This window comes from Vipera ursinii, assembly GCF_947247035.1.
Source record: "Vipera ursinii genome assembly, chromosome: Z".
Lineage (NCBI taxonomy): Eukaryota > Metazoa > Chordata > Lepidosauria > Squamata > Viperidae > Vipera > Vipera ursinii.
In genome coordinates this window covers 79,867,385-79,890,112 of record NC_139517.1, presented here as the reverse complement: position 1 = coordinate 79,890,112, position 22,728 = coordinate 79,867,385, and the positions used below count along the sequence as shown (strand labels likewise).

The 22,728-nt window shown below is 36.3% G+C and overlaps 1 protein-coding gene across 1 annotated transcript in view; it reads right to left on the bottom strand.

Moving 5' to 3' along the window:
• Positions 1-5,505: 5,505 nt before the first annotated feature.
• Positions 5,506-22,728, bottom strand: part of OSBPL10 (oxysterol binding protein like 10) — a 70,856-nt gene continuing 53,633 nt past the window's right edge. Inside the window, exons 7-12 of the mRNA XM_083376142.1 lie at positions 17,148-17,294; positions 14,316-14,781; positions 12,051-12,237; positions 11,128-11,310; positions 9,847-10,000; positions 5,506-8,177 (exon numbers count right to left, since the gene is read on the bottom strand). Coding sequence (XP_083232268.1) covers positions 8,130-8,177; positions 9,847-10,000; positions 11,128-11,310; positions 12,051-12,237; positions 14,316-14,781; positions 17,148-17,294 — 1,185 coding nt within the window. The 3' untranslated portion in view covers positions 5,506-8,129. The remainder of the gene's footprint in view (positions 8,178-9,846; positions 10,001-11,127; positions 11,311-12,050; positions 12,238-14,315; positions 14,782-17,147; positions 17,295-22,728) is intronic.

The window sequence follows — 22,728 nt, the reverse complement described above, 5'->3', positions numbered from 1 at the left end:
CTGTGCATGTATAGTGTTAGCTTCTTGAGATTCAGTATTGGAATCAAGGTCCAATATTTTCTTCATTAAAAGATATGCATACTTTTGAAAAACAAAACAGGAAATTACTATTAAGTTAAACTGAAATTCTTCATAAAACCATTTCTGTTAATGTCATCTTTCCTAAATTTTGGAAATTTGTGGTTACATAATTCCTATATACTGTATAAAGAGAGCCAGGCATCTGGTGAGATACGAGGCATGAGCTCTAATTCTGACTCAACACATGACGCCAACTGCATGACTGATAAAGCAAACTTCACTGGCCCTACGAGATGTCAGCTGTTTGAAGTGGGCCAGGTCAAAAAACAGATTCCACAGGTTTGACTGAAGTATACGCAACAGAATTGTAAATCTATGACTGAGTTTTCATTTCTCTCCTTCTTAATCTGGTGAATAGATCAGAGTCAGTCTGAGTTTCTTTCTCATAGTTGCTGTTTCCAGGGTTTAAAGTACGATTTTCTTAATATAACTGTCATCTCTACTTAGCTTTCCCTAAAGTGATCTGTGTGATGCTATCAACTATCCCACTGCATTAAACAGTAAAACAAAAACAAAATAAAAACACCTGGGGTATTTTTTTTTCTCCAAGACTATAACTTTACTGAAAAGCCATATGTGTACACAAGTAGAAAAGCCAGTTATGACATTTTTGCATGCAAACACCATAGGAAACCTTTTCCTTCCCCCCCCCCCCCACCGCCCTCCAATCTCCCATTCTCCATTATTCACCTATCAATTGCACTTGCTTTATTTTGGAAATGCCTGTCTGCCTCGGACATTCCCAGGCTTGTGCTTTGGGTCTGTCGTGCTTCCAAGCAGCAAGCATACTTTAAGTTCCCTCCCAAACCTACCTTACATTCCAATGCCTTCCCTTCCCCCCCCTTCCATTACTGTTGTCTGGTTGTAAATAGGACTGCAAGTCAACCTTGACATGCTGACCTTTCAGAAAGATTAATCCTAAAAAGAGAAATTTCTATACTGTTCTTTTTGCACCCTAACCCTATCAGGGTCAGTCTAGGAACCTGGCGTGGAACCTCTGAATAAGCCTAGGGAAATGTACGTTCTCTGCCATCCACTCTGCCAAGGGAAACCCCTTCCATAAGACTAAATACTGCAACTTTTTGCGATATCAAGGATCTCCTTGACCTCAAAGTGCTTCTCTCTGTCTACCCATATGGGAGGGGAGGAGGTGGCTTAATGGCCAGCCTCAGTGGTGACCTATGGAAGAGCTTTAGCAAACTACAGTGAAACACTGGATGAATGCGCCTAAGGTTTTTTGGTAACTTTAATTCCACCGTTAACTGGATTTATAATCTGGATGATAGGGAAAGGACCTATGTACTTGGGGCCCAGCTTCTTGCAAGTGGTTCAACTGCAAGATCTTCATGGACAGGTACATTCATCACCTATTCTAACCTCCCTCTGAGGTGCTCTCATCAGCCTGTCTCTTGCGCTTCCCTTGCTACTTCTGATGCTGGATGCACTATGGGTCATATGGCTTTCAGAGTACTCAGCCAATGAAGTTAGCGGAAGACTTGAAACTGGCAGGCACGAACTCTACACCTGTGCCACTCGAAGGGTTAAATTCAGTGCTACTGTGCATGGAGTTATAGGCAACCTCAGTGAAGGGCAAGAGCTCAGTCCAATTGTTTTGCTGGTAATTCACGTTGCATCAAAGATACTGCTCCAGGACTGTATTCAAACATACACATGCTTCATTTGTCTGAGGATGGGAGGAGCTAAGACCCTGGGAGGAGCCCAACCTCAGAAATTTGGGCCAAAACTTTGGGGTGAATTGCATCCTTGACCTGAGATTATGCATTTCAGACCACCATGCAACCAATAAACATGCTGTACAAAGAGCTTAGCCAGGGCCCAGGCGGACTGGATCCTAAGGCACATCACAAAATGGGCCTGATCAGAGAATAAGTCTGTAATGACCCAGATCACAGTATTCCCAGCATTTTCCAGCAGTTCCACAATAAAGTCCATAGATATCTCCCTCCGGGGAGATGTGGGGCTGGCCACAGGCTGCAACAGTCCTGGAGGGATGCCAGGCAGTCTCGTTGCAGCACACACAGGGCAGCTGGCTACATAGTTTTCTATGTCTTCATTCATGGACACCAAAACTGTCTCTTTCAAGGTGAGTCTTCATAAATCCAAGATGCCCCACAACCTTCGTATCATGATTTTGTGCAATATTAAAATCCTCTGGCTTGCCGGGACATATAATTTGCTCCCCATCCATGCCATTCCTTCCCTTAATGATAGTTCACTCGTGTTGTTGAAACCACTCATACCCTGCCAGGGCCTCCTTTAGTAGTACTGTTAGGTCCTTGGTCAATGATAATGATACTTCCTGTTGTCTCATGAGGGCTGATGCTATTTATTTGGAGGGGATGATGGAATTAACAGAGGGATAGAATCAAGATCACGTGAAGTACTAATACCACTTTACAATGCTTTGGTAAGGCCACACCTGGAATACTGCATCTAGTTTTGGTCACCACAATGTAAAAAAGATGTCGATACGCTAGAAAGAGAACAGAGAAGAGCAACAAAGATAATTGGGGGACTGGAGGCTAAAACATACAGGGAACGGTTGCTGAAATTGGGTATGTGTAGTCTAATGAAGAGAAGGGTGAGGGGTGACATGATAGCAGTGTTCCAATATCTCAGGGCTGCCACAAAGAAGAGGGAGTCAAGCTATTCTCCAAAGCACCTGAAAGCAGGACAAGAAGCAATGGATGGAAACTAATCAAGGAAAGAAGCAACCTAGAACTAAGGAGAAACTTCCTGACAGTTAGAACAATTAACCAGTGGAACAACCTTCCTCCAGAAGTGGTGAATGCTCCAACACTGGAAGTTTTTAAGAAGAGACTGAACAACCATTTATCTGAAATGGTATAGGGTTTCCTGCCTGAGCAGGGGATTAGACCAGATGACCTTCAAGGTCCCTTCCAACATTATTGTTGTTGTTGTTGTTGTTGTTGTTGTTATTATTATTATTATTATTATTATTATTATTATTATTATTATTATTATTATTATTGTTATTATTATTATTTATTGACACCCTCTTCTCAAGCAGTATTGTACTGTGGCATTTTGGAGAGAGCGTCTGCCAAGAAATTTTGTCCTGAAATTAAAGCAGTTGAAATACTGGGCCCATCGGACCTGTTGGGAGACAGCTTTCAGGGAGTCTTCAATGCTTCCAAGCTTTTGTGTTCCATGCACACCTTGAAAGGGATTTTATTGCCTTGTAGGAATGGATTGTGTACTTTATTTTGGAAATGGTCTGTCTGCCTCCAATGTTCCCAGTTGATAACCTTGGGTCTGTCTCACAGTTCCAGGCAGCACAGTTGCATTCCAGTTTCCTCCAAAACCTCCCTTACATTCCAATGCCTTCCCTTCCCCCCCCCCATTACTGTTGTCTGGTAACCATGACAGTTGCTCTGCAGAAAATGCTTAGTAAAGAGGGCCTGGAGGATGCCCACCCTCTTGGATAGGATACTAGAAGAAATTGTCAGAAATAGGCAGTCCTATAAGAAACCTAGGCTCGAATACTGTTCTCTGTGCACATCCATATAGGGAAATAAAAAATACTGGTTAAATTTATTTGTTAAATTCATTTGCTGCCTAACCATGCAGCTACTCTAGGGCTTACAATAATAAAAGGAAAGACAAATAATAGAACAGTAAACTAAACAGTGACAAAAGAACACGAGAATAAGTACAGCAATATCATAGCCAAAAAGATGCATGAGGAAAGAGCAGAGACCAAGGTGTGGAGGTGGCATCTGCCATCAATCCAGCAGCCACCTCCAGTGTGGAACACCCCCATTTGGTCCTGAGATCAACAGCAGAGTCACGTTTTCAGGCTCTTATGGAAAGATAGGATGTGAGCAGATCTTATCCAAAAGGTGAGTGTTGCAGGAGAGAAATAGAGCCTCTCCATCGGCATGAATAGGATGGGCTTGTCCTACTAGGACAAGGCAGTTCATCAGGTAACCTTGACCTTTATCTCTAAGGGCTTTATCCACTTAATTATTCTATACATTGTAAATTGGATCATTCCCAATAATATGCTTACCGACCAACAGGAATGTTGAGGATGCCAACAAAACGTCCTTCTGTCATGATATTGTATTAAGTTCTTTTCCATGCTCAGTTTTTGTTTACTAGGATTAATTCTCTTTGCCAAAGAGCTCCCTTTGCCTGTCCCCCATAAATTTTTTCAATCATATTGATTTTGTTAGGAATTATTGAAGTGTAGTGTTCTCCAAACCTGCTTTAACTTTCCCTAATATCTTGCTTATGAATGATAATTTTAGCAAAGCTTATGAATCTAGATTTAATGAATAATGGTTTGGCCCATTTTCTATGCTGGTTTTTAACAAAACTCTTGAGGACAAGAGTCTAATACTCAGAACAAAAGTTCATGGATCAAATTATTTTAACCTATCAAACATGGTGTTCTGGCTATAATCAGGTCTGATTCTGATGCATGAAAAATAAAATAGGAGATCTGTGTCTGCCATATTGAATCTGCAAACTATCTAGCCTTTTGACTTATATTGTGTAGATGCAAGCATTGGACAGAAGTATCTCTGCACATTATTTACAGAAATCTTGTACTTTCTGCCCCTTATTTCTCAGTATCAATCCTGCAATTGCATCATCCTAATTTTTTCAGAATAACAGAATTTAATTCTTACTTGGCTGCAAATTTCTTACTTGGCTGCAAATATTCAGGATCAATCCAAAGGGATTTGATCACTTTTCCATTCTAGATGTTACCCAACAACTCAGCAGACTCACTGGTTAGATCTGTAGTAAAATTCCTCTAGAAACATCAGGTGTGGAAAATAGAATTGTTTGCCACTTATTGTCAATAAAATAGCATAAAATCCAGAATTCAATCAGCTCAAAATAGAGTATATGTTCTTATATGCAGTTTGAAATTTGAATACAATAGTTTCAGTGTCCTTAAGCTATACCATGGTATTTCATTGCATCATTAGTCAAACTAGTGGGACAGTCCTGAGGATTAGGAATAGCAGAGAGGACAGACCCAGGTTTATGTCTTCACTCAGTCATGGAAATGCTCACTAGATAACTGATCCATTCACACTCTTATCAGCTATGTAGCTACCTCATAGAATACATAGAAATATCTGACCATGAAGTGCAATTTGACACTCTGAACTCTCTTTGACCCAACATTCACTGTTGTAAGCCATTTCTAGATTATTGGTTGTATGTGTCAATTGTCAATTGAAGTATGTGTCAATTGTGCATACAATGATGAACTGATGCTGCCACTGAAGTTGATGTTTTGTAGTACTAAAGCATACTGGTGGTTCACCTGTGAATAGTATTAATATTTCAGAAACAGAATTACGCAATACAGCCAGGTAAAGCTGAACAGACAGTAATTCAAATAAAATTTATTGTCTTTAGTTCATTATTTTAATTCCCAAAATATGAAAGCAAAACTAATTGGAAGTGATTGCCAAAGAATTGGATCTTAACAATAAATATATATTTTGTTTATGAATAATAATATTTAAGAAGAAATTGCATAGATCTTATAACTGGAAATATATCAAAATTTACAATTAAAAGTTTACAGCAACTAACTGAAAAGAAACATTCAATCGTAAATGCAAAACAATTGGTAATGATCTATAAATAAGGCATGTTATTGATTCAGCTGTGAAATTCAAGGAGCAACATTTACACTGGGAAAGAGGAAGAAAATTATTTTGGTTCCTTTTTGGAACCTCTTGTTGATTAGTATTTTCCAGCTTTAAGGCTGTGCATAGCAGATCTAACTTCTCATAATTTTTGAAAATTTTAATATTCATTATGTGTTCAGTGTCAATTGTATTACGAACATAGTATTTATTAGGACTAACATGGTTATCACAGTGTGAAATATCCTTTGTATAATAGATCTTTGTATAATAGATCCCAGATATCTATTGATGGAAATAAATCCCCAAAACAAGAACACCTATGTCAAATTGACAAAACCTAGGACTTAGAAGGTTTGTATCAACACAAAACTGATAGAAGAAATCCTGATAAAATCAGCTATTTGTAGAATAGAAAACATACCATGGAACTGCAGTTTCAGAAGTCTGTAAGAACATCGATTAATGTGCTTGTTGCATATCAGACTAAACTCAGCCTCCTTTATATTGTTATACAAGTAGTGCAAATTAGGTTTCTGCTACTATCAAAGATTATTCATATGTAATATTTGATACCAAAGGAACTTTCCTTTTAGAAGCAAAGATTTATATAACATTATCTCCAGGATATAGCTTTATTTCCTTTTAAATTGGTTTTAAGCATGATTAAATAAATTTAGTTTTTATAAATTGAATGCATTCCATAAACATAATTAAAGCATGATATTACTTATATAATACTTTGTTTTACTGTATATAGATATATGCATAATTGTGACTGCCATCTTAAGATTTTCATTGAAAAAATATTTTAAAAGCTAGTAAAACTTTCATTAGCCTTGCATTATTGAGATATAAAAATTCAAGCAGACAAGGCACAAAAATAATCAAAGTCAATTCAAAATGTATACACTGAAAAAAAGCTATAAATACGGTTTTATTGACTGAACAGAGAACTTTCTACTTTGATAGTTTTAATTTAATTTAAAGCTACATTGCTATTAAGAGACATGAGCAATAATATTGAAGCTATAACTGTGGGGACATGGTGCAGACTTATTTTCACTTCGTAAAAGCTGATCTGTCTTACTGTACTATGAATGGGATTTTGCAGTCTTCTGTAAGGAATCTTCATGTATGCTGGACTTCTTCATACATGATTAACAATCAGTTGGACCATTCTGAAGTTAGGGGTAGTTTGCATCTCCCTCAACTTGAAGAATCTAAGCTTCCTCATTCACCATTCTAGTTAGATGGGATTAATACCCAAACCAGCTGGCTGGTACAACAGAATGAGCATTCTAAATAGCACAAATCTTTTTATGGGAAGTTAAATTTCTTTCCTAATCTTTTCGCCCAATAGTTGATAAATATTATTTAGGTATGTAGTTAGGGCTTTATTGCAAGGAAATAGTTCATAGCAAATAATAGCATTTAGATTCTAGCTTTGGTTGTCTCTTTTTACACCAACAAGTGATGTGGAGGAAGTCTTTCCTTTCAATTTTGGACTTGTACCAAATTTCATTTCAACAGCTAGCCTTTTTTTGAACAAATAATTTCAATGACCCTAAAATTAAGTTCTGCGTTTATGAGTTGCTGTCCTTCTTTGAGGAAGATGGTTGGTTTACAAATATGTAAAATAAAATAAACTGATGTAGTCAACAAAACTGGATATGGAAGCCAAAAAACTATTCATGAATTTGAAAGATTAATAATTTCAGAAATCTCTGGTTCACCTACTGATCATTAAATTATCAAACATCTACATTATCCAAAGAAACAAAAATATCCATTAGATACACAAAGCACATAGTGAGAAGGATGGGATCAATAGCTAACATAATTGCTTAGATATTTCTATTTTCCTACATAGCACCAAGAAATAAAGTTTTCAGAGTGACCCAAAAAGGCAGAAATATGCTTACATGTTATATTCAAACAAACAAAAATATTCTTCTCAAAATATGTTCTTTGAGCAGGCTCTGTTACAGCTGTAAGTTATTCAGTGACTTTAAGTGCAAAACTTTGGCAGTGTGAAAAATACAAAAATTCATCAATACTAGAAAGTGATAATAATGTGAAGTCTGATCCTGCAGGCAAAGTGGTACACACTGATTTCAGTGCAAAAGATCAGATATTTAATTACTGTCTGTGTGATATGTGTACTACATACAATAAACACATAAGGTATCAACACACAGGAAGCATATCCACTTCTAATATATGCATATATAGTAGAATGGCTCTTCAATAAACTTGTGTTTTTCATTTGGAGGTGCATTATTTACAAAATGCAGCTTTAATTTCCAAGAAGACAATCACATCTGAAGATTAAATAATGCATCTTTTTAATGCCTTTAGAAAATGGGCATTTGAATCCAGGTGAATTTAGCAATGACTCTTCCAGAGGGGATTAAAGTACATCCACCCGTCGCCCTGAAAAAAATTACAGAAATTGCAGATAAGGATCTTTACTAAATGTAAGAATTATCAAAAATATAATACACTTAAGTGGTAAGATCTCCGTTAAGAAAATATCAAGGACATCCAAAATATTTTTGACATTCTTCTGGCAATAGTTTCCAATGATGTAGATTGAACACAGTTTAAAAAAAAATCAGGTTTTTTTAAATTTATTCTTTTTTAGCATCATCTTAACGCAAAAGTTTAAAAGGAAATTATAAATCTAGATGTTCAGTGTAATTATAATAATGCCTAATAATATTGTCTGCTTTGAAAAACCTTAATACCAAAAATAAGCTGCTATACTAGAAGTATACTCCAAGAATAAAATCCACTATAGAATGGTATCTTAGCTTTCATGTTTCACTTGTGCTTCTCTTAACTAAAACTACTCCACTGCCTCATCTTAAACTGGGGCTGCTAGATGTAAGCTATAAAAAGCTGGATGATTAATTCATTTCTTTGCTGTCATCCAATGGCTGTCCAGATTTGTGTAGCCTGGCTCTCATAGACCTATTTAAACCTTAATGTTCTGGGTTTAATCCAAATTTAGATATAGGATTAGAGGTTAACACAAATAGATTTTCAAATCTCTATTCAGTCTTCCTGGCTCTTGAAAAATCCTAGACAGATTGGAGAACCTTGCTGAATGGTTTTAATCCAAAGTTGCTAGCATCGGTTCTCTTTGTATTCACCAGGTTCTCTTTGTACTTAGCAGGTTTGCCAATGTCTGATTTAAAAAAGTGAAAACAAAAAAAATGGTTGGTGCAAAACAAAACTACCAAGAATGCCTCTGGGCCTCAAGTGAGTGCCACAAGTCTCTTAGTCAGCTGCAATCCCATAATCTTGTGTGGGAGTATGCCCACATTCTAAGAAACAATTATGGCAGCAGGCACAGGACAAGTAGCATCCCGAGAAATCAATGCTTTGTAATTTAGCAATCCTTCAAGTCAAGATTTTGCAGGGAAACATGTTGCATAAACATCATATATATCTGGTGAGAAGGACCAAGAAGAAGGATCCTTAGAATAAGCCTGGATAGCTAAAAGAAGAGAAGTAGCCCATTACACTAAAGCTGCCCCCCCCCCTCAACTGTTTGTTCAGTATTTGCAAAGGGGCTGCTAGGAGAAACAGTTGCAGGGCCACCAATTCCATTACCCAATCTACATCTAAATCTAACCATCCACCGAAACACAAGCTGAATTGACTGGAAAGATTTTCAGGAGCATGAGAATAAACTAGTCTCATTGTGGGAACCCATTAGTATAGTTTATTTATCTTGGCAGCAGCGTTGGCATCAGCATCACATTTCAGCATGGGACACACTAATAATAGAAAACCTCTAATGTATTGTGGCGACAACCCAGTAGTAGTTCTGTTCTTTATATAGCATACAAAATTTCACTCAAAACCTGATAGCTAAAATGTGGTCATTTCTAACTGCTGGTGTATGTAGCTTTTTTTTGGTTCTGCTTAATCAAATATTCATCTATATCACCCTGATATCTAAGCATTTTACTCTAAACAGTTGTATAATTAAGAAAGACCTTCAAAACTCAAAACTGAAGAGTCATAAAGATATTCAAATGCAATGATTTGCTATGAATGGACTTTTGTCGTCGTCTGTTATCTTTTCTATTACCTCTTTGATAAAATATTTTGGTTTCCAAGGTGTGTTGCTAGCTGCTCGTTGTCTCTCCTCTTTTCGCTGCCTCTCCTCAAGGAAGAGCTTTTGTTCTGTTGCCACATCAATGTCACCTTTCTTCAGGGCAGCAGTGACATGTTGCCATAAATGCCTTAGATAAAGAATGAGAAGGCTTGATTTGAAAGCAAACCTGTTGTAAAAGAGCTATAGTCTTGCCTGTTGGTTTACATGGACAAAGTCCACTAAAGCCCTGAAGTGATAGGATCACTTTTTCAGAAAAGTACAACAAAAGCAACAAATTTGTAAAAAAAAAAAAGGGGGGGGGGAGCAAGCTTTGTATGAAAAGCAAATGTACTAATTTTTAATATTAATAAGATTAAATGTTAGTAATAGATTGGTAATATTAACTTTACATTGCAGTAGCTGTTAATCCAATATTATATGGTTGGACTTCTGCTTATCACAATTTTTATTTACTTATTTAGATGTATATGGCTGCCTATTTTACATATGCACCCGGACAGCTAACAACAGTTACCTGAACTGTGTATTGACCTCTGGACCGGTAAGAAGACTTTGTATTTTGGATTACTCCTTGGACCGTTGCTATTGTGTATGACCTGGACTGTTTATTTTTGACTGTGCATTTTTGTTCTTACACCACCTTAAAGTAAACTACTTTTTGCTTTTACAACTCAGTGTACTTTTGTGTTTACTGTGTGACTCTTACTGCTCTCAGTACCCTTCCTTGTCTGTGCAACTCTCTGGTAGCACAAGGAGACCTCTGCACAACAAATTCCTTATCACTATTAAAGTGTGTAAACCATGAAGAATACTTATATTGAAAACATACAATTAGAAAATATTAAATGTTTCCCCTTATCAACTATCTTATTTAGAACTGTCATAAATCTGTTTTCTCTGGAAACACCATACAATCTTTTGACATCTTTTATATGGATCAATTTATTTCATAACAATTAATAAAAATGTTTTCAATTCACCTACAATTAGTTCAGCATGCTCTTATGTATTTTTGAATTCCTTATAAGTTGCCCTTAATCATAAGGAAATCCACAGGAAAGTAACCCTGGGCCATTTTGGCCTAGAGCATGGAAGCTATTCCCTTTCAGCATTGCTGCAGTGCATCTATCTGGCAAAAATCATGCACTTAGAAAAATCTTTTTAAAAATGCTGTTTACAGAGAAACCTACTCTTTGATTATTAGTTGCCTTAAGTACAACTAAAAGGGATGAGATTTCACCAAAATAGTTTCACCTTGATTCAAATGGGCCTTGTTTTGATATTGGTCTGATCTTCTTCCGGATTATGGGTAATTTGGTGGCATCAATTATTTTGGTTTCACCATTGCTGTATGTGAATTCCAAAATGCCATTCCACTCTCCTTGTGCTTTACACACTATGGTATTGGTTGGATTATGCTTAACTTCTGCTGTAACCCTAGTATAAATAATAAAAGTTTAATATTACTGATATTCGCATATATCATAAATACTTCACAACAACAAAATTCAGAAAAATGAGTGTAGGTGCTTATGATTTTGCTTTTTAAAAATATATTTTGAAGTAGACAACATTCTTGATATAAGTTCAGTATGTTTTAATTAAACTTAAATAAAAGAAACAATTCTTCATGCCAAAATATTGATCACATTGCAGGACCCGTTTTTTAAAAAAGGGAAATAACAATGAGCACAATTTACACACACACACACACACACGAAAACTACTAAAAACGCTGATCTCCGAGACTAAAAACTTTACTAGAAACTAAGCTTTCGTCAGGCAGTGGCGTTAAATGACCTCATGCCGCAAGACAAACATTCTCAGCGGGCGGGGCAGGTGGGGAGAGGAAGAACAGTAAAATTCAAATGGATGTCAGTTAGCACAATAGAAACAGGATTGATGCAGCCAATTGTGGGTGGGCAGGGGATGGACAGACCTATGACACGTTCTTTGTCCAAATTGTTAGCTTCCCAAAGATTATAAAGATGAGTGTTTCCAGATCATGGCTTAAACTTTGACAACATCAGCACACTCTGTGTTTGTGTGTGTGTGTGTGTTATTTATACATTTAAAAAGTCACAATTGAAAGCCATACAAAATAGTCCAACCAATATTTTGTGGCTTAGTATTTTAATAAACTATTCCAAGGAGAGAGCAAAACTTAGTTTTGATACCTGTGTAGTTTTCCTCCATAGAATGGCTTGGTGTGGAATGTGACCGTAGCAGAGTAACCACTCTTGGCACAGTGAATATTGACTTTGCCTCCAAGCTCCACCCAAGGAATAGTAAGTATCGAACGTGCATAGGCACAAGGTAATGTGAATATATATTCCTCCCCATGTTCCAAGAGAGTAAGAATGCCTATGGATGTGAAGGAAGAAGAAGAGATTAGCATTCTGGGTTTTGGAGAAGCATAATCATTGTTAAAATGTATGCTTAAAGAAAACAGTTTGAGAAAGGTGAAATATTAATCTTCCTTGTAACTTCTTTCAAGAGGAAAAAATGCAAAGTCTGATACAGGTAATGACAGTGATTTTTTGCAATTGAGCTTTTGTTGAATCAACTTTAGCTATTGGGCTAGCTAGCCATTCAATCACACAACTATAACTAACCAGTGGAACAACCTGCCTCCAGAGGTGGTGAATGCTCCAACACTGGAAGTTTTTAAAAAGAGACTGGACAGCCATTTGTCTGAAATGGTATAGGGTTTCCTGCCTTAGAAGGGGGGTTGGACTAGATGACCTCCAAGATCCCTTCCAACTTATTATTATTGTTTATGATGATGATGATGATGATGATGATGAATGGTGGTTATATGGATTTGCAGAAATCAAGGGACTATTTTATAATAATGGCAAATATCTGTAGCTCAGGTGTAGGATAAGGGTGAAGGTTTGTTCTCTGAGCTTGAGGGCTGGTTTCTGAACGTTTTGTTACCAGGTTAGGTAAATCTTCAGCAGAGTTTAGGGGATGTCAGTGTTCTTCTGTTTATAAGGGCATCAAGGGACTGTAATATGACAGCCTTGGAAGTTTGTCTATTATGTTCTGAATATAACATCTCATAATCACATGAATATCTATGATTGGGATGTAATATCATACATTACATAGGACAGGGATGGATAATTCATATAAACATATAAAGACAACCAGCTTGCTCCTCCTTACAATAGGAAATCCAAAGGAGATATCTTGAATATTAGAATCAATTTATAAATAAGAGATGCTATCAATCTTAGGGCTAATTAATCTCAGAAAGTGCCGCTGGGGTACTTAAAGGCTGTCCTTTTTGTTCTGTGAGGTATTAGACGATTTGATCTTCTCCCCTTTGCAAACTAAAAGTGAAATTACTAGGAAAGAAGAATGATCCAAAGGTTAATTTTTTAAAAAAAATTCCATTTATATCCCGCCCTTCTCCAAAGACTCAGGGCGGCTTACAAGCTTGGATTATTAATAAAGTATTATTAATCTAGGTGCATGCACTATAGATACATAAAACCTAATAATCCTGGAATGGAAGAGAACATTCCCAGAAGGAAGTTCTTCCTTCCCAGTAGCAGGCTCACTGGACCTTGTTTGCTGCACACAGATACTATTCAATTTAAAGAAGAAAGATCATAATTGTTGCAACCAATACCAATCCCAGTTCCACAATATAATGTCCAGAATTTCAGCAGCCCCTCTGTATGACCTAGGCATCATCCCTGTGTCCAAAAGGGAAAAAAGAGAGAAGGGGGAAAAAAGGATGGATCGATGGAGAGAATAAATGGCTTACAGAGGTTCCCAGGGTAGACGTTTCAGCTGCCCCCCATCTGTCCACGCCACTCTCCTCCTTGCCTGAACGGCACATTCCACCAGCACTGCCGTCGCCTCCCAAGCATTTGCCCTGGGAAGCCCTATAAGCCGTTGTGGCCACCTCCTTCCCACTTACCTGCGCTGTGTGGGATTCGCAGCTCCAGAGTGGGCGGGCTATGGGTGCTGTCGGATACCTTCAGCCCCCCCACACTTGCTTTCTCCCGTACATGGAAAAATAAGACATCCCCCGAAAATAAGCCCTAATGGATCTTTTGGACCAAAAATAAATATAAGACCCAGACTTATTTTCAGGGAAACATGGTATATCTATAAGTTTTTTTAAGAACTGAATATTAACACGAACTATACATCTTATTTTTTAACAAAACAAATCACAAATCATTACTTGACCATTTTTTTCCCCCTTTTCTGACCATGCGTTCAATGTATCACCACTCAACCCTTATCTAAATAGCATTTCTCCTGATTTTTGTGTTTGGAGGCTGAACACTGGATCAAATGCTTTACTGCTTTTATTTCATGTGGGAAGGGAGGGAGAATAAGAAATTCTCAGGTTTTCCTATTATTCTTTTTAATAAGTAAGCATGCTATATAAAACATAATCTCTTTGTGACACTTCTTACCTTCACCTACCATAGAAACACCTACAGACATCCCCATGAATTTGCTTTTAGTCCATACGTGCACATTCACACACACTTTCTTCTCTTTGCACTCGCAGTAAAAACTAGTTACTGGTGGATGATGGGACACTTGTTCAGCTACAAATTTCAGCCTATAACATTCAGATGAAGCTTTCCCCTTGAGACCACAAGAGGCAGTGTTTGTTCCCACTGGTTTTACTCTGTCCTTAGGCACATTCCAAGAGCAATGAAACGTTTCTCCAATTATTGGATTATATGGCTTCTTAGCAACAACTCCTTTTCGGCCTTCATAAAAAGCTGTCAAATAGTACTCCACGAAGGAGATGATTCTTTCCTCAGGAGTGGTTCCACATGAAATTGATAAAAACAAGTCTGGATGGGCCAAGAAGTTTGCAAACATCTCCAGCAGAGACCTCTTCTCTAAAATAAAAGCTGGAAGCACTACCTATATTGAGTACAGTAAAAAGAAAGTAATCATTTGCCATAACTTCATGAGCGAAAGATCAAGCTACCAGCAATTCTTTGCAGAATGCAAACATTTTCTCCCCTTTTTGGAATTCAAGAATAAAGACAAAAGGAGTACCTCCAATGTTATACTAGTAAAAGGTAAAGGTAAAGGTTCCCCCGCACATGCGTGCTAGTCGTTTCCAACTCTAGGGGCCGGTGCTCATTTCCGTTTCAAAGCCGAAGAGCCAGCGCTTGTCCGAGGACGTCTCCATGGTCATGTGGCCAGCATGACTAGACGCCAAAGGCGCACGGAACGCTGTTACCTTCCCACCGTAGTGGTCCCTATTTTTCTACTTGCATTTTTATGTGCTTTCGAACTGCTAGGTTGGCAGAAGCTGGGACGAGTAACAGGCGCTCAATCTGTTACGCGGCACTTGGGATTCGACCCGCCAAACTGCCGACCTTCTGATCGACAAGCTCAGCGTCCTAACCCACTGAGCCACCGCGTCCCTTGTTATACTAGACAATTATGCAAATCACTCCATTTCTCCAATCCCTATTAGACCTTAGAAATAGAACACCTCTTCCCTATATTATTACCAAAAAAATATTAATAAAGACACATAATTAATTAGGTATATTTAAATCTATCAATGAGATAAATAAAATTATTAATTCTTATTCTGTTGCTACCATCTTATTCATTCAGATTAGATGTTTTCCATCCTGTCCTCAGTTAGGTAATAATATTTAAATATTATTTTATTCCAGCATGTTGTAAGCAAAATTACACATTTCATCTGTGTCTCTACTTCAAATAGCCCTTCCTATTAGATTCGCTAGATGAGATCAATCCAACAAGCTCTTTCTTTTCATGCAGGAAAGTGGTCTCAACACTGGTGCATTCAATTTTTTCACTGATCAAAATAAGTTATTTGCTGAACTTTCAATATTCCAAACGCATGTTCAATGGAACAAGCCAATTTAATTAGAGCTTTTTTCAGTATCCTATTATTAATGCACAGATTAAATGCTAGGCTCATTTTCTTCATCTCTTACTTTCTAATATATAAGATTTTTCCAAAACTAAAACATTTTAAATTACATGAAAACTAGACAAAATAAATGCTAATATTTTTAATACTTTATGTAAACAGCTAGTGTAGAAGAAAATTACATGAGCACTTAAAAAGCAAGGCAGTTAAGCACAGCTAACAATTGCACTCGCTTGCCACCATAGCAGTTCTTACAGATTGGAAAGATACATATGAGATCTTTAGCATAAACAGGAAGCTATCCGAGTCTCAGGTCCTCTGGCATTTGATAACTATTGAGGAAGAGGAATCTCTTTTTCTTTTAATTTATCCAAATTCTAATGAATCTACATTTATCTCATTGTTTCTGTTTTTGACACAAGGAGAGAAGATTAGTATTCAAAGAATCCACCTCAAACTACATTTTCACAAGCTTGGTTTCTGGGCTGAGGGATTTGGCGAGGGGGGGAAGGGAGGAGATTCTGATGCAAGGTAGTGATTTGGATTGTCTGTGAAGGATGGCCACATGTACCTAACCTTGATTTAAGATTGTTTTCAAAGGTTCAAGTTCACTGGATAATTTTTTTTCTATGTATCTTGGATCTCTTCAAACTTCTCCTTTAGAAATTACACAGAGGCTTAAAATCAGTGTTCTAAATCAATGGAAATGGTTGATTTGAGTGATGTGACTTTCTAATAAAATAGACTGTTATTAACTTAATTAACCAAAGGGTTAAAATAAAATTTTAATTTTCACATGCCTAGCAAGCTAAAAAGATATACTAAAGTACACATGGAACATTTACAATATATAAGTGTATGGATTAACAATGAGGAAATTATCAAAAGCTACAAGGTTAGAAGTTTATTCTATAAAAAACCAATTTTCTTCATTTTCCACAAATGTGTTTCATGACTTTGTTTTTTAAAAAAGCAGAATGCCAAAAATCTAGTTTAGCATTCTCTGTGATTTTTTTCCCTAGAAGTGGACATATCTCAATAGCAAGGATCCAGCTACTTCCCAAGAGTAACTGAAAACACATACTGTACAGTATATCAGAAATATTTTAAAAAGCCAGTTTTGATTCTAGGACTGTGAATTATGAAGAAGAATGGTTACTTTCACATTATAATAAGACTGAATGTGAAAGCTTTCTGTCCCTGAAAAATATATTACCTGTTCAAAAAGTTACAGGTTTTGTATATATGCAATTGAAGCAAAAATTGAGAAAGCAGTCAACATCATCTTAGGAAGTATCATAGATATACAGTAATATCACAAAAAGGATTGAAACAAACATTTAATTTCTAAAATGGCTGAGCTACATACTCTGGTTAGATCCATCCCAAGTCTCAATTGTGAGATAATATGAAGGATTACACTACGCTGATCATCCAAGTCTCCTATATCGTCCTCTTCATTGTCTTCAGTATCTGTCACCTCATCTTCAACCAGAATCACTTCACGAGTTGTATGCTAAAAGACAGAATATAGTTAGTATTCTGGACATAAATAAAATAATATAGTATATATTCAAATAAGCTTATGGCATTCTTTAAAAACACCAAAAAATGTTGTTCCTGCATATTCTGTAATATTGCCCCCCAAACACTAGAAGAACTTTTACTTTTGCTTGCTGTAGTGTCCTCCCCTCTAGCTCTTAGAGGAAAGATACTATAACAAACCTGGGTAGTTTATGACCTGCAAGCCATATCCAGCTCTTTAGCTGTTCCTGTCTGGCAGGACAGTGGTGGGAATAGAGTGGCTGTGGGGGCTGGGCAGGGTTCAGGGGTGCAAGGGAAGCAGCTGTCCACAATAGTCCTAGTTTCTCACGTTTCCTCTTGGGAAAAATAATTATCTACTGTGACAGTATACCAAAAAAGCTGAAGCTTAGTCTTCGCTTTGAAGGGGAAATTGAAACTGTGGGTCATGTGTTGTACCATTGTCTTTAATAAAAAAAATACTTCAGTCTGTTGCTAGCTAACCAGGTGGCAGGGAATTCAAACAACAGTCTGGTTCCCTGTCAGAGCTATGATTCCAAGTCAGTCTGAGTCTCAACTAAGTCTCCAAAATTCAATATATTTTCTCATTCTTTTTTTTTTCTCTCCCTGCCGCCTTTTTTTCTCTTTTCCTTTTAAATATACACATACTATTTTATATTTTATGTTGCTCTTTCTTTTTTATAATTGGTTGGACCCTAACTGTGTTAAACCCAACAAACCCCATTAGGGCTCCAGCAAATCTTTGACTTAATGTAAGTTACAATAGCTTAACATTCTCATAGTGTTTTACAAATTCTAATATTTACTTATGTCCTTTTATAGTTTATCCTATTTATTTATAGCTTTTAGATTATTCATTGTAAAATTAATTGTAATTATGTAATTTTTCACATTTTAATTCCTCTACACTGTGATATCAATATCATTTTTATTTTTATTTCTATTTTAGAGCAGTTGTTATATTACTAGCTTTATGCTGGTCAATGACAAAAATAAAATTGAAAATGAATAAAAATGTTAGTGATAAAAATGAAATTAAATGCCTTCATTATAAAGCATCAAACTTGTAAAAGTCTTGCATGTGCTTATGTTTCTCTTCATTCTTTTGGTATCTTTTCCTCAAGTTAGGATTAAAGCTCCCTACTTTTTTTTTCTTTTGAGATTCTATTGTTTGGCATCAAAATAAAGGCCAAACAATTTCACAATCCAGCAGAATAAGTACAAGGGGGGAAAAATCAAAGGCTTGTAATGTGAAATATTTTTTTTAAATGAACGGTCAGATTCAAGCTATATTAAATAGCTTAATATCAATAGGGCTCAATGAGATCATGCCAATGAGAGCTAAGTGTACATCAATACATTCAATGCATTTACCATGAAAAAAATTCACATATACAGACCTAAAAGCAAAAGCTGCATGTCATGAGTTGTTCAATTGAAAATATGAATGTGGAAAAATAATCCTCACAGGTTAGAGTTTTGGATGAAACTATGAAGTATAAGCTAGAACACTTGCTACTTGGAAGCAAATGAATGAATCACTCTACTGTGAATTACAATTAGGAAAATTGTATTACTATTTAATGTTGCTCACCCAATCAACTGAGTGAATGTTCCTCTTTCAAATACTTTCAAGACTATATTAAGTTATGGACTCTGAAACTCTGAAATTGGAAAGAAAACTGTTGGAGAGTTATTGGGGCCATTAGCAAACCTAGGCAATTATGAGTAGTAAGATTCAACACTAATTAGGTGTTGATTCTAACACTGGGACAGAGATCTAATTCTTGACAGAGTTTCATGTCCTAAAATAAGATGAAAAAAGCTAAGCTGTAGAGGTACAGAGTAGTACAAAGATAATCTTAAAGAAGAGATACAGGAACTCCCAAGAAAAACGGCAATTCGATCTGTAGGAAAGAAGAAAGGATGAGAAAGAAACCTAGAATCACTCTACCTTAATTCTATTTGCTGTAATGGAGGATAAAGCAGGGATATTCTGCTACACTTTCAAGATTCTATTACTATACTCTATAATGGAGTTCCAAACATCCAGAAAATATCTGTTCGATCTAGGCTGGCAGGAGATTGGGAGAGGAGGGTAAGAATAAGGAAAGGGGAATGGAAGTTATACTTAATTCATTGAACTTCTCATTATCATAACCTTTCATCTTCTTTACAAAAGAATAAAAATCTCCTATGGTCAGCTCCACACACCACCGATTACCTAACTGATAACCTAGGTCAGGGGTGTCAAACTCAATTTCATTGAGGGCCGCATCAGCATTGCGGTTGCCCTCAGGGGGCCAGGTGGGTATGGCCAGGGTGGGCGTGGCCTACTGGGTGGGAGTGGCTAGAGTGTGTATGGCCTACTGGGTGGACATGGCCAGCTCTACATCATTCACATTAAGGGTGCCTATGGGGGCCTGGGCAGGAGTGGGACAGATCTGAGGGTGTCTGGCAGGAGGAGGGTCTCTGGGCCAGGGCCAAGGCAGTGGGGACCGTTCCCTCACTGTTTCCAGGATGGCTTCGCGGGCCACATGAAACCACTTTGTGGGCCGCATCCGGCCCCTGGGCCTTGTGTTTGACATGTCTGACCTAGGTTATCCTAAAAACCACCACAGGCAAACCCACAGATGTATTCTGATTGAAGAATTTCCACATTTATATATATTGTTGAATAACAACCCATTGGTGAGCAGCATTTAAGAAAATCCAGTAATAACAGTAGGAGGTCTTTCTTCCATAACAATAATTTGAGCATAGACGGTCAAATCACGGAATATAGAAATCAGAACTCCTATACAAATTATAAACTAGGAGTCGATTTTTAAAATATCTAAACTGATTAACAATATAAAAATCAGACAAAATAAAATCTGTTTAGTTCAATATAATTGAAATATTCTTTGCAAAAATAACTAGCTTACTTTCTGTTTACCCGTTTGGGTAATTTTACAAACATTTTGGAATTGTTATATATAAATATATAAAATCATCTTAATGGTTTTGGGCATCATGAACTGCAAGCATATAACACACTTTCATAATAGAAAATAAAAACAGAAAAGTATGTCACCCTAAAATAATTATGCAAGCAAGGTTTAGTTGCAAGCTATAAATGTCAAAATTAGATTATATAATGTGATTTCTATCAGATGTGTAGTGTACTTAATATAATCTAATTCTACTTTCAATTTGAGTACTAAATCATTTTCACAAAACACTACCTTTCCCGTGAACTTTTTAATTGACTGTGCAGATGTTATGTTTGTGTGGTTCAAATAGCAATACATTTAGAACAGTACCATTCTAGCAAGTTATTTATCTAGCTGTCCGCTACAGGGTAACAATATCGCACAAGTATGTTGCCTATAAAGAATTTCACTCCTTAAACAATAACAGAAAAGATAACAGTAAGAAATCCTTTTATATCTCTGTTAACAATGAATGCACCATGCTATTTGATCTTCTCAGACCTACACTGTTGACACAATATGTTTATAATTTATTTAATTTGCTATAAATAAATGTTTATTTTTATATCAACTACATGGCACAACAAAATACGATTCGCACAATTCTCTGCTTAAAAATGTACGCAACTTAGCAGTGTTTTCATTTACTTACTAAATAAGGGTTCTTAACAGTATTCTTTTGATTAGACAGATCAAAATAAAACCAGACTGCTTTGCATGTAAACGATCAGTATTTTTAACGGAGTCTTTCTCTTTTTCTGTTATGTTACTCCAAAGATTAGAAGGCAGAACAACGCATTCATACTTAGGAACAACACAGCCATACTACCCACCTGAGCAGAATATGAAGGTGTCGCTGGGAGAGAACTTGAATGGCAAGAGGCCATATAAAACTCTAGCACCATCAGGGAGAAGACTGTGCTAGATATATTGGCCTGATATACTAGGATTATCCCATATTGTTTTTGATCCCTTGGAAAATTGGTTGCACTCTAACAATAGAAAGCAATGCCTGCGATCCTCACCATGTAGATCAAAATGGAAAGAAATTCAGAGATTGGAAAATTAATGTAACATTATCACTGAAAGATAGAAATGTTTCAGTAAACTGACAAAGCAGAAGAAGACAGGTGAAGAACAAGGACATCAGAATAATTAACACAGAGAAATTAAAGGTACAGATTTGAAAAGAAGCTAAATAATTTAGCAGTGATATGAGAAGGAGGGAGGAAATAAAGGAGAAAGGGATGAGAAATTATAGGTAGAGGAATGGAAAACGTATAAATGATTGCTAGGATAAATGGCAGAGCAAGAAAAAGAGCTAAGATCTGAAAATAGGTAAGAGAGAATAATGGTCACACTGAGATTGGAAAGAGCTGGTCTGTTTAAAAACAAAAACAGGATACTTTTATGGGCAGGACAAGTTGCATTTATGCTGTCATAATCAACTACAATGATGTATGCAAGTCATAGGTCATTAGTGTTTCTTGTTGGATCTGTTGGTTAGGATTTAAACTATAATTTAAATTGTGACCAGTAATATCAAAGTTAATTCTTACAATATAGTATTATAGTATATGGTATAGCATAGTGTATTATTTTTAAAAGCATATTTTTAATATATACACACAAACAGGAGAAGGTTGAACTTAAAAAGTTTTTTTTCAAGATGGACACTTGAACTTCTATGGAGAATAGAGAAACCTTAGAATAATTAGAAATTATTGGTGTGATACTGGTAATAAATAGAAATTTATTTATAATATACCCACCCCAAATGTGATCCAATCACAAACAAAATTAGCACATAAACAGTAATCACAGCTATAGTTACAAAAATAAATAACACCTGTGCAAAGTGTAAAATCTTAGATCTATTAACATATCCCTGCTGTCTAAATTTTCTAATAATTTTTTTAAAATGGCCCTATGATTCAACTTTGCTAATTGTCATTCTCGATTACTGCTCAGAAATGCTTCCACCAATTTCTCTTTTGAATTAAATATAGTTTAAATATAAGTACAGTTTAAAAAAGATAAAAGAAGCATCTGTGCAAGTATTTCGTAATACAGAATGAAACTTATGCATTAACAAACGGGGAAAAGCAACATTGGATGAGGAAACAGGATTTGTTTAGTGGTTTTTTTTAAAGGAAAATATCCCCCACTTTGAAAATGCTTTTTCTCTTTTTTTTATAAACTCTTATTTTCAATCTAAAAAACAGAAGAAGAGAACCATCAACACAATTTAGCATCCTAAAAGCATTTTCTTTTGCAAACAATGTCTCATTTCAACTGCACATGTTTGAGTTTACAGTTACTTATTCAATGCTTGCTAAACTTACTAATTAATGAAATATCTGCATCAGTGCTTCTCATCATTACCAACTTTAAAATGTCAGAACTTCAATTTCCAGTAGTATGAGGAATTCT